Source organism: Buteo buteo, chromosome 13, assembly GCF_964188355.1.
Source record: "Buteo buteo chromosome 13, bButBut1.hap1.1, whole genome shotgun sequence".
NCBI lineage: Eukaryota > Metazoa > Chordata > Aves > Accipitriformes > Accipitridae > Buteo > Buteo buteo.
In genome coordinates, this window is record NC_134183.1 from 39,279,389 (window position 1) to 39,302,234 (window position 22,846).

General features: G+C 44.0%; 2 protein-coding genes and 1 pseudogene across 2 annotated transcripts; 1 reads left to right on the forward strand and 2 right to left on the reverse strand.

Annotated features, from left to right (window-relative positions):
- Positions 1-244: 244 nt before the first annotated feature.
- Positions 245-2,629, reverse strand: LOC142039277 (uncharacterized). Its single transcript, XM_075045795.1, has one exon. It carries the CDS (start codon positions 1,790-1,792, stop codon positions 245-247), a length of 1,548 nt encoding a protein of 515 aa, XP_074901896.1. The 5' UTR covers positions 1,793-2,629.
- A 1,785-nt stretch (positions 2,630-4,414) lies between these two features.
- On the forward strand, positions 4,415-6,314 carry LOC142038396 (olfactory receptor 6C65-like; annotated as a pseudogene).
- A 12,805-nt stretch (positions 6,315-19,119) lies between these two features.
- On the reverse strand, positions 19,120-21,670 carry LOC142038545 (olfactory receptor 12D1-like). The gene is given in 2 exon segments (XM_075044007.1): positions 19,120-20,066; positions 21,584-21,670. A coding segment is annotated over 1 exon segment (945 nt). The 5' UTR covers positions 20,065-20,066; positions 21,584-21,670.
- Between the last annotated feature and the right edge of the window lie 1,176 nt (positions 21,671-22,846).

A 22,846-nucleotide genomic window follows, 5' to 3' on the forward strand; every position in this document is an offset into this window, starting at 1 on the left:
ACTTTAGCTGTTGGCTGTGGTTGGGAGCTTCCAAAAACATCTGTGACCCATATCTGCTTCTTATCTGCAATTATTCCATTGCGGTTAGCAACATCCGCCCGGAGTGCTGACATCTGAGCACCCGTATCAACTAAAAAAGTTACTGGAGTCTTAAAGGGACCAAGGGGAAAAGTAATCAACAGGTCTCCTATCTTATTCTCAGTGAGCCTCCTTAAATAAACCCACTGGCCGTCCCCCGGCTCACTTACTGGGGACGGCGTGTCTGGTTTCCCGTCCTGCAAACAGTCATACTTTCCTCTGGAGCAGTAGGTGTTTGGGGAGTGGGAGTTGCCAGCGACTGCAGATTCACCCCCTTATAGTCTCGAATGTTTAACTCAGTATGGGGGGGCTCCTTGTTTTTGTCTTTCCATCCTAGGACCAATTTTTCTAGGACAGAGGTGGGCAAGCCATCCATCACATCCCGGGGAATTCCCTTTTCTATCCCTTCTGCCCACAACAAGTTCCGCTGACCCCCATATGGCTTTTTGGTGTTTACAGTCTTAGATGGGGGAGGTCGGCCAGGTCCTTCTATTCGGCGGATAGCAGGCTTAGCCCTGCTTTCTTCCCTTGTGAGACCCATTCTCCGGCCGTAGTTAATCAATTCCTGTGCCACTTCTCCCCAGGTCAGGGCCCCTCCTGCATTTCGCCTCCCTCCTCTAGGTGCTATCGCATCACGTAATCTATCCTGCAGCTGAACAGCATATAACTTCAAAGGATCTGGTAAACCCCTGATTAGAGGAGTCATTCTATCAGGATTGGCATTTAACAACATCGGAGAGGGCTGTTGTGGCACTAATCGCCTATCATGCATTAATTGGAGACAAGCAGTTTTCTGTAAGCTCTCGGTTAACTGATTTATAGAAGGGGTGTCTATCCGTGTTGGTTCTCCCCGTTCCATTTGGTCTATTCCCCCTGCCCAGTAAGCTGCCCGCTGCGTCAGAGACCATGGTTCCCTAGGATCATCAGTAGTTAGGAACACTCCAGGCCCCCAATATCCTTGGGCTTCATCTTCTGACAATAAAATCCGGTCACCACCGGTTAATGACACCCTCCACACATATTCTGTTTCGGTCTCCTTTGCTAGTCGGATATACTTTTCCTGAATTTTAGATAATTCAGTGGCAGAGTATGGTATTGTCTTAATGGTCACGTGTGGTGCTCTGCCAATTTGGCCATTATCGATGGTTTCTGTTTTAATTAATGGCCTCATTGCTATCTCTTCATCCTCAGGGTAAAAAACTTTTCTGGTACATTCCAACTCTTGATTTGGATATAAAGATTTTTGTTGTTTCACTTGAACTACCTCTAGACCTTGCAGGTCTAAGTCCGGGTCAGATCGTTCATCTGCCTCGGCTCGTAAAATTCTTTCCCGATCTAACGCATCAGACAAGGCAGCATGAAGCCGCTGCGTTGTATTACGCTCAGCAGTTAACTGCTCTTGCAGGACTTTAACTAAATCCTGCAGGGACTGAATCTTCTCCTTATCTGCCTGCTCAACTCTCATTGTTTCCTGTCGGTCTTCCTGAGCTGCTGCGAGTGCAGCCCCTAACACTGCACACACTACAGCCTTCCCTTTTCCTGGGCGAAACCTGCCTTCTTTTGCAAGCTTTTCAATTCTTCCTACAATGGCTTTTGGATCATGCCAGTGGTTTCGTGCCCAGGCTACTCCTTGTGGGGAAGGGCGGGCTTTATATACAATTAGCTTCTCTAAAACAGGGGAACAGTCAGACACAGGTATTTCCCGGGTCACCATGCCTGCCACTGCTCGGATCTCTCCCGACTTATTGTTGAGAGATCCTTCCCAGATCCTCCCCGCCCGCTCTCCGGGTGGAGGTCCGGTATCCCGTTAGAATCTCCCTGCCAACAAGGGAAATCCCGTATAGGCAGTTAGCCTCTCTAAAACAGGGGAACAGTCAGACACAGATTTTTCCCGGGCCTCTATGTCTGCCACTGCTCAGATCTCTCCCGACTTATTGTTGAGAGATCTTTCCCAGATCCTCCCCGCTCGTTCTCCGAGTGGAGGTCCGGTATCCCATTAGAAACTCCCTTCCAACAAGGGAAATCCTGTCCGTGACGCCAATTAAGATGTCGCGTCCCAAAGTTGGAGCGACTCAGGTTCGTGGATTTCCTTTGTCAGAATTAAGGTGAAACGACACCAGGGGAGTTCAAACAACAATCAACATTTATTCAACCTAGCTAGCTTTGTCCAGATACACATGAACTTGTTAATATGAACCTTGCAACATGTCATTAAGCCGCTGTTTGAGAAGAAGGGGGAAGTATAGAAAAATGAAATGGAAAAAGGAACATTAAATGTATCAGAAGGGGAGCCCTCCCGTTGAGTCACGAGGTTCAGAGCAGACCCCCTTGCTTTCTGGACTCCTTCTCAAAGAGGAGCTCAGGGGCGGCTAGATCCACTCCTAGTCTCAGACTTGGTCAACGGTTTATGTTTCAAAGGATGAGGTGTAGGGACTGTGGAAAAGAGAGAAGGGAGAGAGAGAGAGAGAATGAGAGAAAGGAGAAAGAAAGAGGAGAAGGGTTTCACCAGTCCTGGGTCCAGCGTTGGTCCAGCCAGCGTAGAGGTCCAGTTCCGGCGGGCGCGCACTGAGGATTTGTTCTCTCCTCTTTTATAGTGTTAGTTGATGATCTTAACATGCGCAGTTCCCACACCTGGGGTTCACTGGAATTGATCAGTGAGCTTTGGCGGGGGGGGGGGGTGTTCATTGTGGCCTGCTGGCATGACCACTTAAAATAGAAGCACAGTCCCAGCTTCCATGGGGCCCTCTTCCTCCAGGGAGGCATAAATTGTGCTCCTTCTCCTGGTAATTGGGGCCTTGGCCCACCCTCCGTGGAGCCCTCTCCCTCCAGGAAGACATAAATCGTGCTTCTTCTTCTGGTCACTCAAGATAAGGAATTGGGCCTTGGAGCAGTGCATTCCCCCCCTCCATGGGGCCCTCTCCTCTGTCCACATTGTCCTGTTCACAAAAACTCCAGCATTTTTACAGAGGTCATTTTGTCCACCAAAGTTCTTTTAGTGGATGTTTGAGACATTTGAATTTGTCAGACCGTCACATGCACTCAGACCCAGAATCAAACACTTAACATTGCAGTTTCTACCATGTAGGCCTATACACATGATTGTGATGTCTAAGCTCCCATTTATAGTTTATGGAGATTTGGTCAGTATGGCCTGGAGAGCTATTCAGCTGATCAACCTGACAGTGAGATTCAGGTGCCAAATAAAGGAACCAAATACCATTTCATACACAGTAGGGTACCACAGACATCTTCACAACAATGGTATGGCATAGGACCTATGGGAGATCCTTCTAGAGTGATAGCTGGCGTTCTGATATTTTTAGGCATCTGAAATAGTCCTAGATGCCTATGTTTAGGCAGTTTAATTAAGTTCCCTGCTCAGGAGACACCCGAATTGGAGACTTCTAAAATTATATGCTTGTTTGGATGTCAGTTACTCATGAGGACTCAGTTCATTATTTGCAAAGTTGTTTATTATGGATAAAAAAGGTGTGTTCAGTGTTTGGGCAGTTAACAGTTATTCACACTGGGAAAGAAGTGTCCATTGACTCTCAGCAGGAACAACAAGTAGGTGTTTTCTTCCCTTTAATTTAGGAAGGCAACATCAATAACAGCAGGTCAGTCAGACAAGTGCACTGACCCTAGTGCATCTGATATGACACTGGACGCTCATGTTAGGCACTGTCTTTTCTTACTCCTAGATCACCAATGCTAGGTGCAGAAAACACAAACATTGCTAAAAGGATGCATACTGCATGTGAAAAACTTAATTATTGGAATAATTTCAGTTTGTTGTCAGACAAAAATTGAAGACCAAATTAGGAAAAATTATGACACTTTTTTTAAATTTCTGCCCTGTTTTTATCCTCTGCCTGATATTTGCCATGTGTTTGATGCTGAAGCCAAGTGGCAAAAGCACTCAAGAGATGTGGGGTCTAGCCCAGACCACGCTGAACTCTTCCTCCAATGTAGACTGAGAAGAAAGCACTTCAGGGTTTGGTATTTGCCACAGCATCCATGCTAATAGCCTGTTTGTACCATTGACTTGGCATCCATGTTAATAGCCAGTCTGTTTGCACCACTGACTTGGCCTAGTCTGTCTTTCACTCCAGGGCGCTGGTCCATCCTGTAATCCCCACAGCACACCTATTTCCAAGTTCCTGTTCTTTCTGGAGCTTTGCTTCAGGTCCTCCTGTGAAGGAACTCAAGCAATAGTGACACTAGTTCTTCTCATTGACTGCTTCAGATCAGAAATCCAGCTGTGGAAAGCACCAGCTGTGATTTGGCCCAGCAGAGGTTGTTCTCTGAAATGCTACTGCATGCCCTCATAACATACATGAATGCCTCCATCAAAGGTATGTTGTAAAGACACCATTCAAGTTGGTTGTGATACAGTCCCCTCTTACTGGGTATAAGAGATACCCAGCACACAGTACATTCGTTAGATATCTAGATGCCTTTGGAAAATCAAATATAATTGGAAATAATATGTGTGTGGGATGGAGAAAGCAAAAATTATTAGTAAATTTCAGTGCAGTATTAACATATTATAAACTTTAATCAAGAATGTTACTGGGATTCTTTATCAATAAGAATTGATAAATTATTTAAAATTTCCATTAGGAAAACTATCAAAGGAGATTTTATGTTCATACTCCAGGGCATCTAATGAGCCACAAGGGACTTCTGAGTTCATCTTGGTTCCAGTCTGTATGGACATTTATTAAAGAGAAAGCAAACACTTGGGAAGATCAAACTCTTGGCTTTCATATAAAGATGATGAAAAGAGAAGACAACCTGCAGAATCTATGCTGCATCCCACAATGTGATGTGAGCAGGTGTCTGAGAGACCCCAGTCCATAACTGGCTACCATGGAGGTAATCCTGACAAAGGAGAGTGTGCAGACGTGGGACGGAACTGAATGAACTGATGAGAAGATTAATTTCTGACTTTTTCTGTTTTTCTATCAGTGGAAATAACTGCCTGTGTGCTGAACTGTAAGGCTCATCATTTACTGACATGATTTTATTATGTCAGTCACAGATTTATCCAAATATCCCAATATTTTTTAAGTGAGGAGACATTGAACAACTGAACAAACTGCATAGACAGTCCTCCCCATGCCTAAAATTTCCCTACCTTGTAAATCCACTGGGTCACCCAAGATGCAGAAGATAGGAAAACTTGTGTGAAGATTGTCTGGTTGCAGAAACTGATCTGATGTGACTGCAAACTAATGCCATAGTTTAGGTGTAGGTAGTTTTGAATACCTTTCCCCATGTTGGCATAGCTGGATGATCTGCAAAGGAGCATAAGTATATAAATGTATATCTAGAGCACAAAAATTAAGAATTAGGCTATGCCTCTACGAGCCAGGGAAACAAGCCAGGACACTGAGCCAAAAAGTGGTGTGTAATCATACTTCTTAGAAAAGAAGAAAACTGTCTTGTCCCTGAGGCATACCAACAGTGACTGAAACTGAGATAAGACAATCTGTTTTTTTCATGGAAAATGTTGCTGAAATGCTTTAAGAGTTGGAATTTTAAATAAGTTGTCAGGTCATAGATATTGGATCCAAGAACTAAGTTGAATAGTGCATCTTTACAGCCATGCATGGAAAACAGTTTTTAATTTTCATATTACATTTTAGTATTTGCTTTCCCCAAGAGTCAGTGTGACATCAGCTACAGAAAGCAAAACCAAACCTACATTACAGAATTCATCCTCCTGGGATTTGGCGATTTACCTGACCTTCAGGTAACCTGTTCAGCAGGTTCAGAAAACCTCTTCCTGCTCTTCCTGGTGATCTACATGGTGACAATGATGGGGAACATTCTCATCCTCATGTTGGTGGTGGCTAATTAGCATCTCCACACCCCAGTGTACTTCTTCCTCAGTAACTTGTCCTGCTTGGAGACCTACTACAGCTCCACCATCCTGCCCAAGCTGCTGGTCAGCTTCCTGACAGGTGACAGAAGTATTTCCTACAGCAACTGCATGACACAGTTTTTCATATTTGCTTTTCTAGTTGGGGTAGAGTGTTAACTCCTGGAAGTGATGTCATATGATCAATACTTAGCAGTATGCAAACCTTTGCATTACATCACCCTAATGAATCGTTAAGTTTTGCATAACACTAGCTGCAGAGGCCTGAGTTAGTGGGTTTATGATCAGCTTTGTTATCACACTGTTGATGTCACGAATGGTGTACTGTGATCACAGTGAGATTCTATGATTTCACATCTATGATAAAATGCTCCTGCAATGACACACTCTGTATTGGGTTTGTGTGGCAAGGTTTTGGTAGCAGGAGGGGTTACAGGGGTGGCTTCTGTAAGAAGTTGCTGGAAGCTTCCCCTGTGTCTGATAGAGCCAATGCCAGCCAACTCTAAGAAGGACCGGCTGCCGGCCAAGGCTGAGCCCATCAGCAATAGTGGTAATGCCTCTGTGATAACCTATTTAAGAAGGGAAAAGAGTTGCAGTGGGCACAGAAAAGGCAGCCAGAGAGACGAGTGAGAGAAACAACACTGCAGACACCAAGGTCAGTGAAGAAGGAGGAGGAGGCGCTCCAGATGCCGGAGCAGAGACTCCCCTGCAGCCCATGGTGAAGACCATGGTGAGGCAGGCTGTCCCCCTGCAGCCCAGGGAGGTCCATGGTGGAGCAGATCTCCACCTGCAGCCCATGGAGGACCCCAAGCCAGAGCAGGTGGCTGCCTGAAGGAGGCTGTGATTCCATGGGAAGCCCACGCTGGAGCAGGCTCCTGGCAGGACCTGCGGATCTGTGGAGAGAGGAGCCCACGCTGGAGCAGGTTTGCTGGCAGGACTTGTGACCCCGCGGGGGATCCACACTGGAGCAGTCTGTGCTCCTGAAGGACTGCACCCCGTGGAAAGGACCCATGCTGGAGCAGTTTGTGAAGAACTGCAGCCCGTGGGAAGGACACACGTTGGAGAAGTTCGTGGAGGACTGTCTCCCGTGGGAGGGACCCCACGCTGGAGCAGGGGAAGAGTGTGATGGGTCCTGCCCCTGAAGAGGAAGGAGCAGCAGAGACAATGTGTGATGAAATGACCGTAACCTCCATTCCCCATCCCCCTGTGCCACTGGTTGGGGGGGCGGGGTGTAGGTAGAGAATCCAGGAGTGAAGCTGTGCCCGGGAAGAAGGGAGGGGTGGAGAGAAGGTGTTCTGAGATTTGGTTTTATTTCTCATTACCCTACTCTGGTTGATTGGCAATAAATTAAGTTAATTTTCCCCAGGTTGTGTCTGTTTTGCCCGTGACGGTAATTGGTTGAGTGATCTCTCCCTGTCCGTATCTCGACCCATGAACCCTTTGTTATATTTTCTCTCCCCTGTCCAGCTGAGGGGGGGGAGTGATAGAATGGCTTTGGTGGGCACCTGGCATATAGCCAGGGTCAACCTACCACAACTTCTAATAGAAGTTATAACATCTTTGATGTCTGTTACATGTACTATGCTGCCCTTTCTTTTCACTGTAGCATCCTGTATTTTAAACATGATCACCATTCTGAGAATCTCTTCAGCTACAGGAAGGCAAAAGGCATCTTCTACATGCTCTTGTCACCTCATTGTGGTCACTATTTTCTATTCAACTCTCATCCTTGTCTATGTTACCAAAAACTTACAACTTCACAGCTTTCAACAAGTTGTTCTCTGTCTTCTACACTGTGGTGACACCCATGGTGAATCCACTTATCTACACCTTAAGAATCAAAGAAGTCAGAGGAGCCCTGAGGAAAGAAGTCCAGGCATTTATGGGTTTATATAAATGACATATCAAAAGCTATGCTTTGTGGAGCTTTTGGGGGAGGGGGCAGACTATAAAAATATAAAGCATTGGAGGTAATTTCCACAGCAAGTATATGGTCACTGATGTAGCAATTCGCCTAGTCACAAGTGGAGTTGGGTGGTTGTTTGGGGGAAAAAAAAAAGGTTTTTTTGACTTCCTCAAAAAAACCATGTAAACCCAAAATGTAAGCACACCCCAAAATAATCTTGATTAAACTCAAAACAGCTTTGTAATGTTTTCATATTATTTCAGTCACTTAGAAATCAAAAGCCACAAGAAGAAAAAAAAAGTGTCTTATGACTACAGACACACAAGGCACAGAGTGGCCCTGTGTGTTGATATGGGTATGGCTACATGGGGCACAGAAAAGGACCTTGGCCAAGTGTCATGTGGTGTGGCAGGATTCAGCTGCCTGAATGTAGAGGTACAGTGTCCTTTAGGTGCTCTGGGGATGCTTCCCTGGACTGTGCCTACTACTGCTCTGAAAGCATGTAGGTTTCTCCTAGGACACAGGCCATTTCTGGCTACATTGTGAAGACTCCATTGGTGTCCCTCCACCAGGGGTGGCCACCTTTTCTGCTAAGTTTAGCCACCTGAGAAAGAAAAGCAGTGCCAACGCTGGGAATGTGGGGTTCCTCAGAAGTCAGTGGAAAGCCACAAACACCTCTTTCATGTGTGTTTTATCTCGTTCCCAGATATGTGACTCAGTCAGGATGGGCAAGTCACTCTTTGGAGGTACTTATTTCTTTCCAAGGGCTGTAGAAACATCCTAGGTATGAGTCATAAACTTAGAAAGCTGACCTGTGATCTCCTTAGGTATGGGAAAGTTAGCATAAGAAATATTAATTTAAACTTAATTCACTTCTATATTCCCTTTAGACCACTGTTCTTTCTAACAATATTGGGTATACATGTCCAGGTTTTGGTAGCAGGGGTTGCAGGGTGACGTCTGTGAGGAGAGGTCAGGGCCTGCCCTGTGCTCCAAAATGTATCTACCACAGGACACAGCTGAGCCCATCAGCCAAGCTGGTGGCATCTCTGTGAAAACATGTTCCAGAAAGGGCGGAAAATGCCAGACAGAGAGAAAAAGCATGAACAAAAAGAGTGAGAAAGAACAGAGTGAACACCAAGAACAGAGATGGAGGATGAGGTGCTCCACGTTGCCCAAGCAGATTTTCCCTGCAGCCCATGGAGGATCCACATCAGAGCAGATGGCTACTCCTGAAGGAACTGCAGCCTATGGAGGACCCATGCCAGAGAAAAGGAAAAATGAGAGGGAAGGAGCAGCAGAGAGAAGCTGCTGTGTACTGAGCCTAGACCCCCCAGTTCCCCAGCACTGCTTGAAGACGGGGGTAGAGGACCCTGCAGCGAAGAAATGAAGTTGAGCCCAGGCAAGTGGGGGCGAAATATGATGTTTTAATGCTTATCTTTGTTTCTCAATACCTGAATCTATTTTAATTGGCAATAAATTAAATTAATTTTCCTCAGTTTGAGCCTGTTTTGCCCACAGTGTTAACTATAAGCCAGCTCCCTGTGTTTATCTTGACCCACAAGCTTTTTCATCCTATTTTCTCCCCCTCCCATCCCACTGGGGGTGTGGGGAAGTGAGTGAGCAGCTGGGTAGGATTTTGGCCCCTTAGCCTGCCACACTAATATTCCTCACCACTTACTGTGCCACCTAATAATCTTAATAATCCAAGCCTAACATGTGGTTGTTTTCTAATAACCACTGCACAGAAAAGGTGCCCATTCTGCCCTCCTTAGCTGCTGCTACCCTATATTGCCAGTTGTGTACTACAATCACACTTCTCCCAGTCCTCACTGCCCTCCTTCATTTCACATTTTACACTGTAAAAGTTCTTCCTCCTTCTTCCTTCCTAACAGTTCCCATTATACACTTAAAGTGGTGTGAGATACTGAAGCCACTGCATTGTTTTCTCATGTCTACAGAAAGGTGACTGAAACCAGGGTTCACAAGACCTAGCTTTATATCTAAAAGTTCAGCCTCTGAGCTATGCTGGTTCCCTAGGCTCCCTTTATGAGTATTGGTGAGAAACAGTCTGCTCTGCTCTGTTCTGGTGGTCCCCACACCACATAGATCAGAGCTGCTCTTTATATCTCTCTAAAGGGAGAGAAGATGACTAGCTCAAAGCTTTCATATCCAGTGCTTATATCTAAGAATATAATCCAATATCCATGAGCAGCTTACACTTCAGCCCTTAAGTTTTAGCCAGCCCTTATGAAATTCTTACCATCTAGACTGCAGGCATCTCTACTGAAAGGCAGAAATAACTGCCTAACATAGGTGTGTGGTGCTAGTTCAGATAGATACATTAAGGGATCCTGCAGATGTCTTGTAGGGTCTGTGTCATGTTTATCAACCCTGTACTGATGTCAGTGGTGCCCTAGGTCACCCTAAATGGCACAAGATGCCTCTGCTTGGGCACCTGAATCAATGCTTGAATATCATTATCTAAAGTACCTGTCTTCTTTTAGAGTGAATGGAGAGGCATTTCTAATGAATTTCTCTTCTCCCTGTATTACAATGAAATGGGTCAAGGCAGAAATTGTATGCTTGGTTTAGACTAGTAAAGGATTTATTTGGGCTGGTTTTAGCTAGATGAAAATTAGCACTGGAACTGATATCAATAAACTTTAACATTGGCTGTGTAGATGTTTACATCTAAGTTAGTATCTCTTAATATCCAACTGTCAGAAAAAATACTTTTAGGGTGGAATTAGATGATCAAATCATGTCTTCTCTAGGAGGAGATGGATCTTATTCCAGGTTGTGCTCACTGTACTGACTTTATCTAGTCCAACAAAAATGGGGGTTGAGGGTCAGACACAGACACTTATGCCATAGATAGCCCTACTGAAGGAAATAAACTTTCCTGAATTAGTAAACTAGACTTCCCCTCTTGTCCCCTTGGTAAGCAATAGGCATGTCTCAAGAAAGATTGATCCTATTGTAACTTTCAGGTAGCTTAAAATAGTTGACAAGCAACTGCAGACAGAGTCATGGGTGCAAAAATATCTTAAAGTCCTGATTTTCACATTGATTTTAAGCCTACATCTGGAATTGAGTGTAATGAATTCTCCAAAGTAGTTTCCTGTATTGTTGTTGCTGCTTATTTGCTTTAGAGATACACTACACAACTGTCTAGATTAAACACCAAAGTTTTTGGTGAAAATACAGGATGCACTTTGTCAATGTTCTTTACAATTAGCTCCCTCTGTAACAGACAAGCCATGTCCTTACTGCAACCCAGGGTTGTATTTATCCCACAGTTTCTTGCATTGTCTATTAGCTTTTTTTTGAATACTAACTACAGCACAGTGTATTCCAAGTTTGCGTGTTGGTTCCCATCATTTACCGAAACACAGCTCACTGTTGGATCTTCTTTATTTATTTAGATGGCTTTGTTTCAAGTGCGTCTGAATCCCTCAGGACAACGTCAACCTGCCTTAACATTGAGACCTACCTTAACCTGTCTTCAGGCCTGAGACATTTAAAGGTTCTTTAATAATTAATATGTCTCTATAATTTCCACTTAATATTTAGAGTTCCTTTTGGTTTGCCAGGTTTGTTCTAGGATGGTGTGGTAGGAAAGGGGCATTCTACATGCAGAAAAACATTGCATGTAGGCATTGAGGATGCAAAGTCTTCTCAAATACTCTGTAAATTTACTTGTATTATGTTTGTGGGCTGCAGCACAGAAAGAGATTTAACTCCCAAGCAAGCTGGTGCAGATAGCTTCTTATTCATGCTGCAAGGGTAGATGGTGGATGTTGAAATTCAGAACCTGGCATCACCTGTAGTAGCAGTGTCTGTATGCAGACTCTGTTACTCTGAATTTTTCAGTTTTTTGAAATAACTGTGCCAAGATCTTAGTCCATCACATGTTAGCTGCTCCTACTAGGATCAAACCCAGTAAGTGTGCAGGGATATTCAGGACTGCTGTTACACACTCCACAGAAGACAAAAGGCAAAGTTGATCTCACATATCAGGCATAGGAGACACCACAGCTTGATGTGAAGAGGCAACCTTATACAAATGTCAGCAAACAGCTTGCATGGAAGGGCAGAGCTAACTATGGTGTTCTACAGTGTAGATATGCCTAGATAGAAGACTCCCTTTATAGCCAATACAAAGACAGCGTCACCTCTTGGGTGTGATTCATCTCATCCTTAATAGATGTCTGAAGTCATCTTCTCTAACAGTGTCCTTATTGTATTTGCTAGAATTTCTTTCAAGTACTCCAGTATATGCTGTACATTGCTGTAGAGTCCCATTCCTTCTCCTTACCTCTCCCTTTGAGCATATGTGCTTTGGGAATAATTATAGATGTCAGAAGGTTACTATTTTTCTAATGAAGCTTTAACCTGGGGGGGATACAATTTGGGTTTTGGACAGGAGAGAACCTAATATCCTATAAACATGACATATATCTTTCTCTCCTTTCTGAAATGCTTTTCTCTGACAACAGAGATTAAACAAGGTAATGAGTCAGGGTATAAATAGGCAGAAGAATCAGACATTCTTTAACTGAAATGTTTATTGTAGAACTTAGCTCTCCTACAATCTGAATTGGTACTCCTATTTAACTTAAGAAAAAAATTATAGACACAATGAAATAAAAAGCTGTAATTTGACTATATCTGATGGATATTTGAAATCTACAGCTGAAGAACATTTTTTTTAATTGGGAGGGGGAAAGTAGCTGTTTCCTGCTGAAATGTAAACATTGTGAAACTTCCTAAATAAGGAAATAAAAAAATATAGAAAAAAAAAGGAAGGTAACAGGTGTGACTGAAATGTTTTAGAAAATGCAGAATGCTGTGTGCTAGGGGGGCTGGTCAGGATTTAGGAGCAACCCAATCCTTGACAACCAGGATGAGGATATCCGTTAGAGACCAGTTTGTCCTGTTTTCCAAATAATCTGGTCCCAAGGGAGTTGCAAAGAGTGTAGGAGTCAGATGGTTCAAGAAAACAATGTCCTCTCTGATGGGCCTTACATGTTTGCTCACAAGGCAAGCATAGAGTCTTCAGGGCAAGCTGGCTGACAGAAAGCCAAGGGAGGGGTGTCCCTGGAGGATATTCAGGTATCAGGTGCTTGCTATTTTCTGGTGGATCACGGGTAGATAAATCGCTGCAGATGACCACAGCTCTCTTCTGTGGATTCCCAGGATACAAATCCAGGATTAGCACTGATCATATTTTGTGAACTCTGGATTGATTTATTTTTTTTCAGTGTGTCTGGCTACTTTTTCAACAATTGAAAACAATAATGATGCATTGCTCTTTATGAGGACTTAATCCAATAAAAATAGCTCTAACCCAAGAATAGCTGTATAGGCTGGCACTTGACACATACCCCAGAACACCAGAGATTTCAAAGTGGGTTGAGATGTCTTCACTGAACTGTCTGCACCTTCTGAGTTATCTTAGTTAAGACGTCTTTAGCATCTTCAAAAGATGAGATAGTAATTTAGTCTAACTTGAAATAACTCCCTCCTCCTTTCTGTTTATGCATTTCAAGACACCTCTTCATTTTTTTATGAAATAGACAAGATTTCAATTGGTTCTGTCACAGAGGTGGTGATTTTATGTGTGCATCCCTAAGGTTTGTGAAAACAGGCCCAAAGAAACTGTGGACAGACATTTCTCTCTACTTTTATACAGTGGCAGAGGAACTGAAGTTTTTGAGCACCCACATCACAAGTATGTGTGCATTTTACAGTTAAAACTGTTTCAAGTAGAGAGGAACTCATAGCTTGATCTCAGACACATAAAGCCTTTACAATGACCCTTTGGCAGAATCATTTCCGTTGAACATCCCACTGGGGATAGTTGTAGAAGAGTGATGGCAGTTCAATGAGGGGCAATGGGTGAGCTGGATGAGTATTGCAGAGGTGGGGGGGGTCAGAGGGGGCAGTAGTTCAGGGAATTGCTCAAGGCTTTGGGATGGGGAAGAGGGTATGAGAGTGGGAATTTGGGCACCCACTGAACAGAGCTGGAGGGCAGGCCTGGGACAACTGGGACCTGTAAGCTGTCACCACCAGAGAGAAGATGCTCTTCATGGCTGAAGAGCACCCATCCATATCTGGAAAGCTAGGGGAATGGTCTGCAGAGAGTGGAAGTTCAGGGGTTGCAGGGGCAGTCTATGAGGCACCGCTGAAGCAGTGGGGTCTGGTGGGGATCTGGTCTGGGGCAGGACGGACTCTGGGTGGAGAAGCTGGTTACCATCTCTATGCAGCTGGACTGCTAGGAGCCTGTAGGCTTGGTCAGAGGGGTATCAGGACAAGTGAGGCAGTGAGGGCTGTGTTTCAGGACTGAGCAGCAGTGCTTGGACCTGGGGCGCACAGGGGAGGAGGGCAGCCCCAAGGCTGGGATAGCAGTGATGTGTGGGCCAGACGGATACACCTTTGCTCAGGCACCTTTGCTGTGCGGCCTCTGAAGCCTCCCAGGCGCTTGGGTGTCTCCTCTGCACATTCCACGCTGATCAGAAAGAAGCCTGAGGCAGGCAAGGCCTGAAAAGGCCCTGCTGTGGATCAGCACCCGGCCCCTTTTTTTTGGCAGGATGCATCAAAGGGGCTGCTTGGTGAAAGCATTTGTTCCCTCCTTTATTTTCCTGTGACCATGCTCTGATTTTCTGCTCTGATCAGCCCCCCAGGAGGGCCACTTAGACTTTCTGCAACAGCTCCATCTCTAATAGCCTCAGCAGGCCCCATTAAAACTCCAGGAAACTTTACTCCTGTGACCATCCTCCACACTGTGTAATTTCTACCCAAGGGCTCAATAGACGGAGCAAACTGTAACAAGCTTTTTCTTGCTGCTGATTCTCTGTACAGTCATCAGGTGGCTCACAGGAGAAATAGTCTTTGAGAAAGAGTTTTGCCAGACTTCAAGCTTTTAATGAGCATATGATCCAACAGGGGATTTCTTGTTTCTTATTCAAGCCTGCTGATGTAAATCAATATACTCCAAATGAACTTAATGAACAGCATTTTCCAATAGGGGCTGATGCTGTCAAAGAAAACCAAACAGTTACCTCTGTGGTCGAGCAACTTGTGCACTGTGTGTCTTTGGCTATTTCTCTCAGGAGTCATGAAGGGCAAAGCTGGCTGTGATAAAATCGGCCCTCTCACCATCTTCAGAAGCAACACTGCATTGCAAATCCAGTGATAGCTCCAATTTCCTCTGGTGCTCTTCTTGTAAAATTACCTGCACACTGAGTTAGGATCATAGGACCATAGAATCATAGAATGGTTTGGGTTGGAAGGGACCTTAAAGATCACCCAGTTCCCACCTCCTTGCTGTGGGCAGGGACACCTTCCACTAGGCCAGGTTGCTCAAAGCCCCATCCCACCTGGCCTTGAACCCTTCCAGGGTTGGGGCATCCACAACCTCTCTGGGCAACCTGTTCCAGTGCCTCACCACCCTCACAGTGAAGAACTTCTTCCTTACGTCTAATCTAAATCTACCCTCTTTCAGTTTAAAGGATGAAAAATACACTTATGTACCAAAAAACATGACATACATAAAATTATTCAAAAGACAACTAACATTTTATAACAACTTGAAGATGGTTTTCAAACGCTTTCATTTGACTATAAGATACACCAACACAACCAACCCTGGAGACAGGCATTGATCAGAAGACACACAAACCAATACATAGATGCGAGCACTGTAAGACGAGAGAAGATCAAAGGTGAGGATGAGTGATGGTACTTGTCCAAGAATTAAACAGGCAAATATTAGGTAGGACAAATGTCAGGCTGATGGAAAAAATATTTGATAGGTAGACAGGCAGGCAAACAAGCATTTGTATAAATGGAGAAAAAGGCGGAAGAAAATTTAGTGGATAGTGAGCTAGCTAAAGTGTTAAGAACACAAATAAGTGTCACGCACATACAGACTCTTTTTCTTTCAACACATGAAAAATGTAGTTCTAGAACATGGGGAATATTTGCCAGAGTTCAGTCAATTTTAGAAAAACATTCTGGGCAACTGAATTAATGGATTGAAATTCAGAGAAAATGTTGACGCTTACCAGGTTTGTCTATTTTCAATTTCCAAACAACTTTTCTTTGAGATCAGTATGCATTTTTAAAGTAAAAACGTTAATTTTAAGACATGAAGCAGATATGAACAAGCTCAAACATTTTGCTTCAAGATGAGTGACAGCAAGTAACCATAGCTCAGAGTTAAAATGGGGAATGATCTGACTTGTCAAGGAACACAAAGAGGAGCAGGTGGATAGACTAGGTAACCACTTACGGTCATTGTCATGCTGCTTCCTCTAGCCCGTAGGAGGGAACTTTTGTGAGCTTGCAGTGTAGCTAGGTGAAAAAGGAGATTTTTCCATGCTATTTCCAGGAGGGCTGAATTATTTTTTTCCTTCCTATGTTCTTCCTCTGACCTGAGGATGAATATAAGACTTAAAGGACTTGCCTGAAGTGGGAGGAGAATTCAATGGGATGAGTTTAGTTTCTTTGTTTTCTTTTGTTTTGAGGGGAAGGCTGTATCAACAAGCACCAGCAACCAGTAGTTTTACTGTTTTCTGAAACTCCCAGCATGTTACTTCAGAGGTGTTTGTGCCTCAGAAGAAAAGCCTCCGTGCTCTCCTAAGGAGTAATCTGCACTAAGCGTGTCTGTAGGAAACCAACTGCCAGCTCAGATCACAGCTATATAGTATGTGAAGTTACAGAAATGATCCTTGAAGAGTCCCTAGAAGAGGACTTCTCTTTTAACTTTTAGCTGCTTACAAGCTAGAAGCTTGGTCTCAGCTCAGCCCTCTGTAGTTGGTGGAGAAGGATAGGCATACCTGCAATTTACTTCCTCTCCTCCTCAGAGAGGTGTCAAGCACAACAGGATGAATCCTCCTCAAGGAGAATTTTAAAAAATTTAAAAAAAAAATTAAAAAATTCTCAGACCTTCATGTAACACATATAGGGAGAAGTGAAATGAGATTTTTGCAGCTGAAATCAGTCACCAGAACTCCACTTCTAATCAGCAGAAACTGGAACTTCTGGAAGACAACTCAGCTGATTGCTCTTTGTCTGCTGCATCAGGATGAAATCAGGCATGATCTAGAAGTAAGTGCCTGCCTCCCTCCGTACAGAGATTTATACTGGGTACCCTGATGATTAAATCTGATGCAGAAGTTAATAGTTCCTACAAAGATAAATGCCTCTGCCTCAGGGCGTGATCCCTAGCGTTCAGGACTACAGAGTCACACACATTTCCTGGTGGTGGTGGCTAGCATCCTAATGGGGACTTGTGCTGACACTGCATTGCTCTCGGCCCAAAGTCTCCTCTTGGCCCTGTGTGACGTTCCTGTGTGTCTCAGACATAATACTTCTTTTTTCTGGGTGTTGCTTTTCCATTCGAAGCGCCCGAAATAGAATGAATGGTGTAATGCAGCTTTTCAGAGTAATGATTTTGTACATACCGTGATGCTGAGGGTAAGTGTTTCATTCCCAAGGTTATAGGAAGGGGCTGGGTGCAGGTGTTAGAAAACAAAGGAGAGATTAAATACTTCTGGAAGGCTATTTTGGTGAAAGAACCTTGCCTTCCCCCAAAGTCCAAGCCTGCTACCTAGATCCCTTTTATAGACAGCACCTCTGGAAAGTGGTTACTCCACCTTTGGACACTGATCTGTTTCGGTATGCAGACCACTGAGTGGGCCCTCCCTTGCTTGCGGCTCAGCTAACTGAACAGGGTGTGGAAAACTACTAGGCAAGACATGAGACACTGCTGGTCATGGTGGATACCAAAAGCTAGAGAGCTCTGTGACGGGTGGCTGGGGTACACGAGTGGTTAAGGAAGAGTGTGTCACGACCCAGACTGGACAGACCAGGGAGTCATGTTTAATTCGAAATTCCCTCGGGCTAAATTAAGGTGAAATGACACCAAACAATCAGTTAAAGATTTTATTCGTGACAGAAGCAAACTGAACTGGGGAGGCGTGGTAGTAGGTGGCAGGGTTTCTCACAACAGGAATTGGCATAGGACTACTTCTGTAAACTGTGTAACCCAGGGCAACCATATACATCAATGCAGGGCATAAGGAGATGCCTCCCGTGGAGTCACGAGGTTCAGAGCAGACCCCCTTGCTTTCCAGACTCCTCCTCAGAGAAGGGCCTAGGGGCGGCTGGATCCACTCGCAGTCTCAGACTTGGTCAACGGTTTATGTCTTGAAACGGATGAGGTGTAGGGAATGTGGAAAAGGAAAAGGAAAAGGAAAGAGAGAAGAAGACAGAGAGAGAACAAGGAAGAGAGAAAGACTTCACCGGTCCTGGGTCCAGCGTTGGTTCAGTCAGCTGAGGAGTCCAGTCAGCCGAGGGGTCCAGTTCCAGTGGGCTTGTGCACCCGGGGCTTCAGTTTGTGTCCTTTTATCATCCTTGCCCCTCCTTCGGGCGGGCACCTGAACTCCTCTGGCTAATGAGCAGTTTGTGAGCCTTTGGGCTTGGGGGTTGTTTGTGGGGTAACTTCTCCTTCCCTGCAGACGTGACCATTGTTTGATCTTTGTATCAGAAGAGCTTATCAGGACAGAGAGCTGCGCACCCTCCAGCGCACCCTCCCCCTCCTCTTGCTGCTGTCTGAGCTGATGGGCTTTTCACCTTGGTTCCTTGCTGTACAGTGTTTGTCTTTAAGCAGAACTTGCCCCACCACAATGTTTGAGACATTAACTCTTTCAGTCTCTCACAGAGTGATGTGAGAAATGGCCAAACTTAGTGGAAAGAAACAGATCCTTCCAGAGGGTTGACTCAAGTCAAATGTTGACAATATCATTCTCAGGCTTTGTGAACCCAGAATGTAACACATGCTAGCTCTCTTCAGCTATACAGAAGGTCAGAATGACAGGAGAGTCATTCAGCTGCCTAAACATAGCCATCAAGCAATCATTTAATACCTTAGATGATCCAGGACAACTGCACAGGGCTGTCAGCTGTGCCTCAAGTCCCGCAGGAGACACACATGCTTCTGTACTGGAAGCCGGAGACCAGATGGGGTACCATAAGACATCTAAAAATGATGGAAGAAGCATCAAGTCCTTGAACATCTCCCCTGATTTAGATCTACACAATTAACTTCTAAATGTGTTAAACTACACGAGATAACCAGTAGTTTTTCAGTCTCTTGCAGTACGGTGTCCTTTTGACCTCTTTCCTTATAAATGTGAGAGGTGGAGTAACCACATTCTGAGCCTTCTCCTTGATTTAGTCACTTTCCTCCAGGGAATATTTTTCTCCCTAACATTTTTTTCAGGGCAGATCTCACCTCCTGGTTCCTAAGAGTGTAGATCAAGGGGTTCAGAGCTGGGGTGACAGCACTATACATGAGAGACACTTGCACATCCCTTTTAGAGGAGTTTCCTGAGGAGGGTGGTGTATAATTGAAGAGCACTGGTATGTACAACAGTGCCACAATGGTGAGGTGGGAGGCACAGGTGGAGAAGGGCTTCCATCTTCCTTCCTAGGACCGGACTTTCCGGAAGGCGAAGGAGATGATGTAGAGGTAGGAGAGGACTATGAGAGTGAAGGGCCCTAGAACAATAGCTGTGGTGACAACATTGAGGAGGGTCATGTTGAGGCTGGTACTACTGCAAGCCAAATTCAACAGTGGCTTGATGTCACAGAAGACGTGATGAATGTGGTTGTGGCCACAGAAACTCAACTGAGAGGTCATGACTGAGTGCATCATGGCATGTACAAAACCAGTGGACCAGGTGGCCACAGCCAGCAGCAGGCAAGTCTGTGGGCTCATGACAAGGGCATAGCGCAAAGGGTTGCAAATGGCCACATAGCGATCATAGGCCATGGTGGCCAGGAGCACAGCCTCAGTACTGCCCAGGAAGTGGAAGAAGTGGAGCTGGGCCAAGCACCCACCATAAGAGATGGGCTGATGCCCAAAGAGAAAGCCAGTCAACATCTTGGGAACGGTGACTGTGGAATAGAAAATGTCCAGGCAGGACAGGTTCCCCAGGAAGAAGTACATCGGTGTGTGGAGCCGGGGCTCAGTTATCACCATGGTCACAATGGCACCATTTCCCAGAAGACTCGTCAAGTAGAGCAAGAGAAAGGAGATGAAGAAAAAGTGCTGCAGTCCCTGGATATCGGTGAGACCCAAAAGGATGAACTCACTGATGACCTCTGTCTCGTTCAGCATTGCTAGAACAATAAGAAGCAAAGGCAAAATGTCAAGGTTCCACAGCTGCGAGGAGTAACAGTATTACAAAACTCGTTTGTTTCTGTGCTATTTTAATGCAAACAAATGCAGAAAAGAGCAAAATGTAACTCATGTAATCAAACATAAAAGCTGCATAGAAGCTTAAGGAATTAACACAGACAAAAAGAACTTTAATGTAGTCTTGTGCTTTCTGTCTACAACAGAGTAAAATACTACAGAGCAGAAAATATTAAAATTAAAACTTCCATCTATGCATAACAGCAGAATATGTAAGATTGCTGCTTCTTCACCTTCAGCCACGTTCATATTTCAGTTCTGCTCATCTGTAACTTCCTGCTACAATCTTTAATCTTATCAATAAAGCTTCTAGCTCATGATGTGAATCACTCCTGATGCTTTCTTTCTACTATTATGCCTACATTTCATTAAGCCAATTTCAACTCTCACATTTCTAATGGTTACCATCTCTTCTGGACAGTTCTTTGATCTTAAAAATAGCACAATTTCCATTTTTTTATCAACAGCCACCAGAAGGTGTTCCAAGGTACCACACAATCATCAGCATTTCTTTTGTATGTTACTGAGACTAAAGGAAGAGGATGCCTTAGCATGTGATCACAAACTGTTTTTGTTATTGGACTGTATACTTTCCCCAAAGAACGTCTTTTTTGTTGAGCAGCAGCAGATGAATGGGACAAAAGCCAGCATCTCATCTCCTACAACACTGTGATTTGCATGAGTGCATGATTCCATGACTGAATTTGCAGGAGCCAAGTTAGCTGGTGCAAGTTCCAGACAAATTGGCTCATCCCACTAAAAGCTGATTGTACTGCCCCACTGAGACAATATGATCAGTTCTGTCAGTATCGCTAGTCTTCTAAAATGCAGATGAGTAAGCACATGCTTTCACTTTTTCTGTTTCGGGTAAGTTTGTTTATCGCTACAGGTAAGTCCCAACCACATACAGTAAAGAACAAAGTCCCGAGATTATTTTACTAGGACAAGTAGGCACAGGTATTTCTAGCTGACAATAGAGACTGCAAATTCTGCAAGAAGAGTAGTTTTCTCTGTACATTCAATGCAGTGATGACTAATACTGATGAATACAACTAATGAAAAAATAAGTATTTCCAAAATATTTATTGTAAAGAGGTTAAAACACATATAGACACATTTCATAGTCTTTCTTGTCCGTTCCATTGTACTACATACTTTTATTGAAAATAGGTGATTTTTGAAAGTCATTATGATATATCTCCAGCCCAGTCACTCTTTTTCTCATACTACTTTGGCTTATTATTTCAGCATGAAAACAGTAAACAAACAGAAAACTGATTTCATAATAAAAGAACATGAGCATGTAGCCTAAAGGTAATCTATGCACATATGCGTCCACTCTAAAAATCTGATCATATTTCTCTGAAAATACTTCTAGTCTGATCCTTGAACAAGCGCTGTTGGAAACATTAGGTTTGATAATATAGCCTTACAGACTTACCAAAATTTTAGTCCGTCATCAGCATTTGAAGAGGTATAGGTGCAATTCCAGTTTTAAGACTCTCGCTTAAACGCAAATGCAAAGAAAAGATTTTGCATGCTGAAGCTTGCCTATTTTTTCAACTACATAAATTACATAATAAAAAAAAGATAATTATGCACAAACCTCACCTCACTAGCAAGCAGCACTTTTCTCATTGTAGTAGGGCCCTCTGATAGTGAGCCAGAAAGCAAAGCTGAGGACAAACCAATTTATTTTGTGGGGTTAAAAGACTGAGAATTTCTGTTCTCCTTTTTTCTTCCATATCTACTTAGCATTTTTCTAGCTGAGAGATTAATACTGCAGGTGTGATGAAAAGGACTACTGCAAGTTCCCAAGGGGTTGCAGTTATTCAGGTAGGTAGGATGCAAGGAGGAAGCTTTGCAAACTGTACCAGAAATCTCTGATGACCTAGTTAGAGAGAGAAAAAAGTCTTTTTATCATGTCCAGAATGCACAAAATCACAAACCAACAACATCACACGGGAAGTAAATTTCCTATTGCTTTGATCAATCTCCCGAGATGAGATTTGTGAATCAATGGTGAACTGCAGAGCAATGAACAAAGTGTTCCCTAAACATAATGCATAATGAGCCACCTGCAAAACAGAAGACAAAAAATGAAAAACAACCCCAAACAAACAAACCAACACCTCTGCCGTGCCCCGTCCATCCGCCCCCCCCCCCCCCAAAAAAAAAAAGAAAAAATCCAACACAGGTATTGCCACCTCAGTGCACAGAGTTTATGGCTGAAGTTTCTACTGGCAATAGAGGCAGAGTGTTTAGGCAACATTTCCTAAATCTTTTTCAAATACTAGAATTTGTGAAACCTACTATGTGTTCTATCCATTCTGATGTGTTAGGATCCCTGATGTTTTATTTTTGTTGGCATTTCACAGACAAGGAGGAGTTTCTGGCCTCTTTGTAGTCACAAACATCCCAAATTTGCATCTTAAGCTTCATTTTCAATCCTGTGGAAAAATTTCCACAACCATTTACAGAAGTAACATGTTTAATTCTAGTCCAAGTAGTTCAGATGTTGGTATGTAAATCCCACAGGAAATTTTGAATCACACAGACGCCTCTTTCTAGGCAGGTGGCTTTAACATTTCCTCTATAAAACTCCTGGCAGCTCAGCTCCAGCCTGATCGTGGGTTTGAAAACCCAGTATGTTCAGCAGTTTTGTAGACACACAAAATAATGTAGGTTGGAAGAAACCTCTGCA

Excerpts from the sequence above, each read along its gene's own strand:
- LOC142039277 (XM_075045795.1), bottom strand. The coding sequence starts at position 1,792 with ATGGTGACCCGGGAAATACCTGTGTCTGACTGTTCCCCTGTTTTAGAG.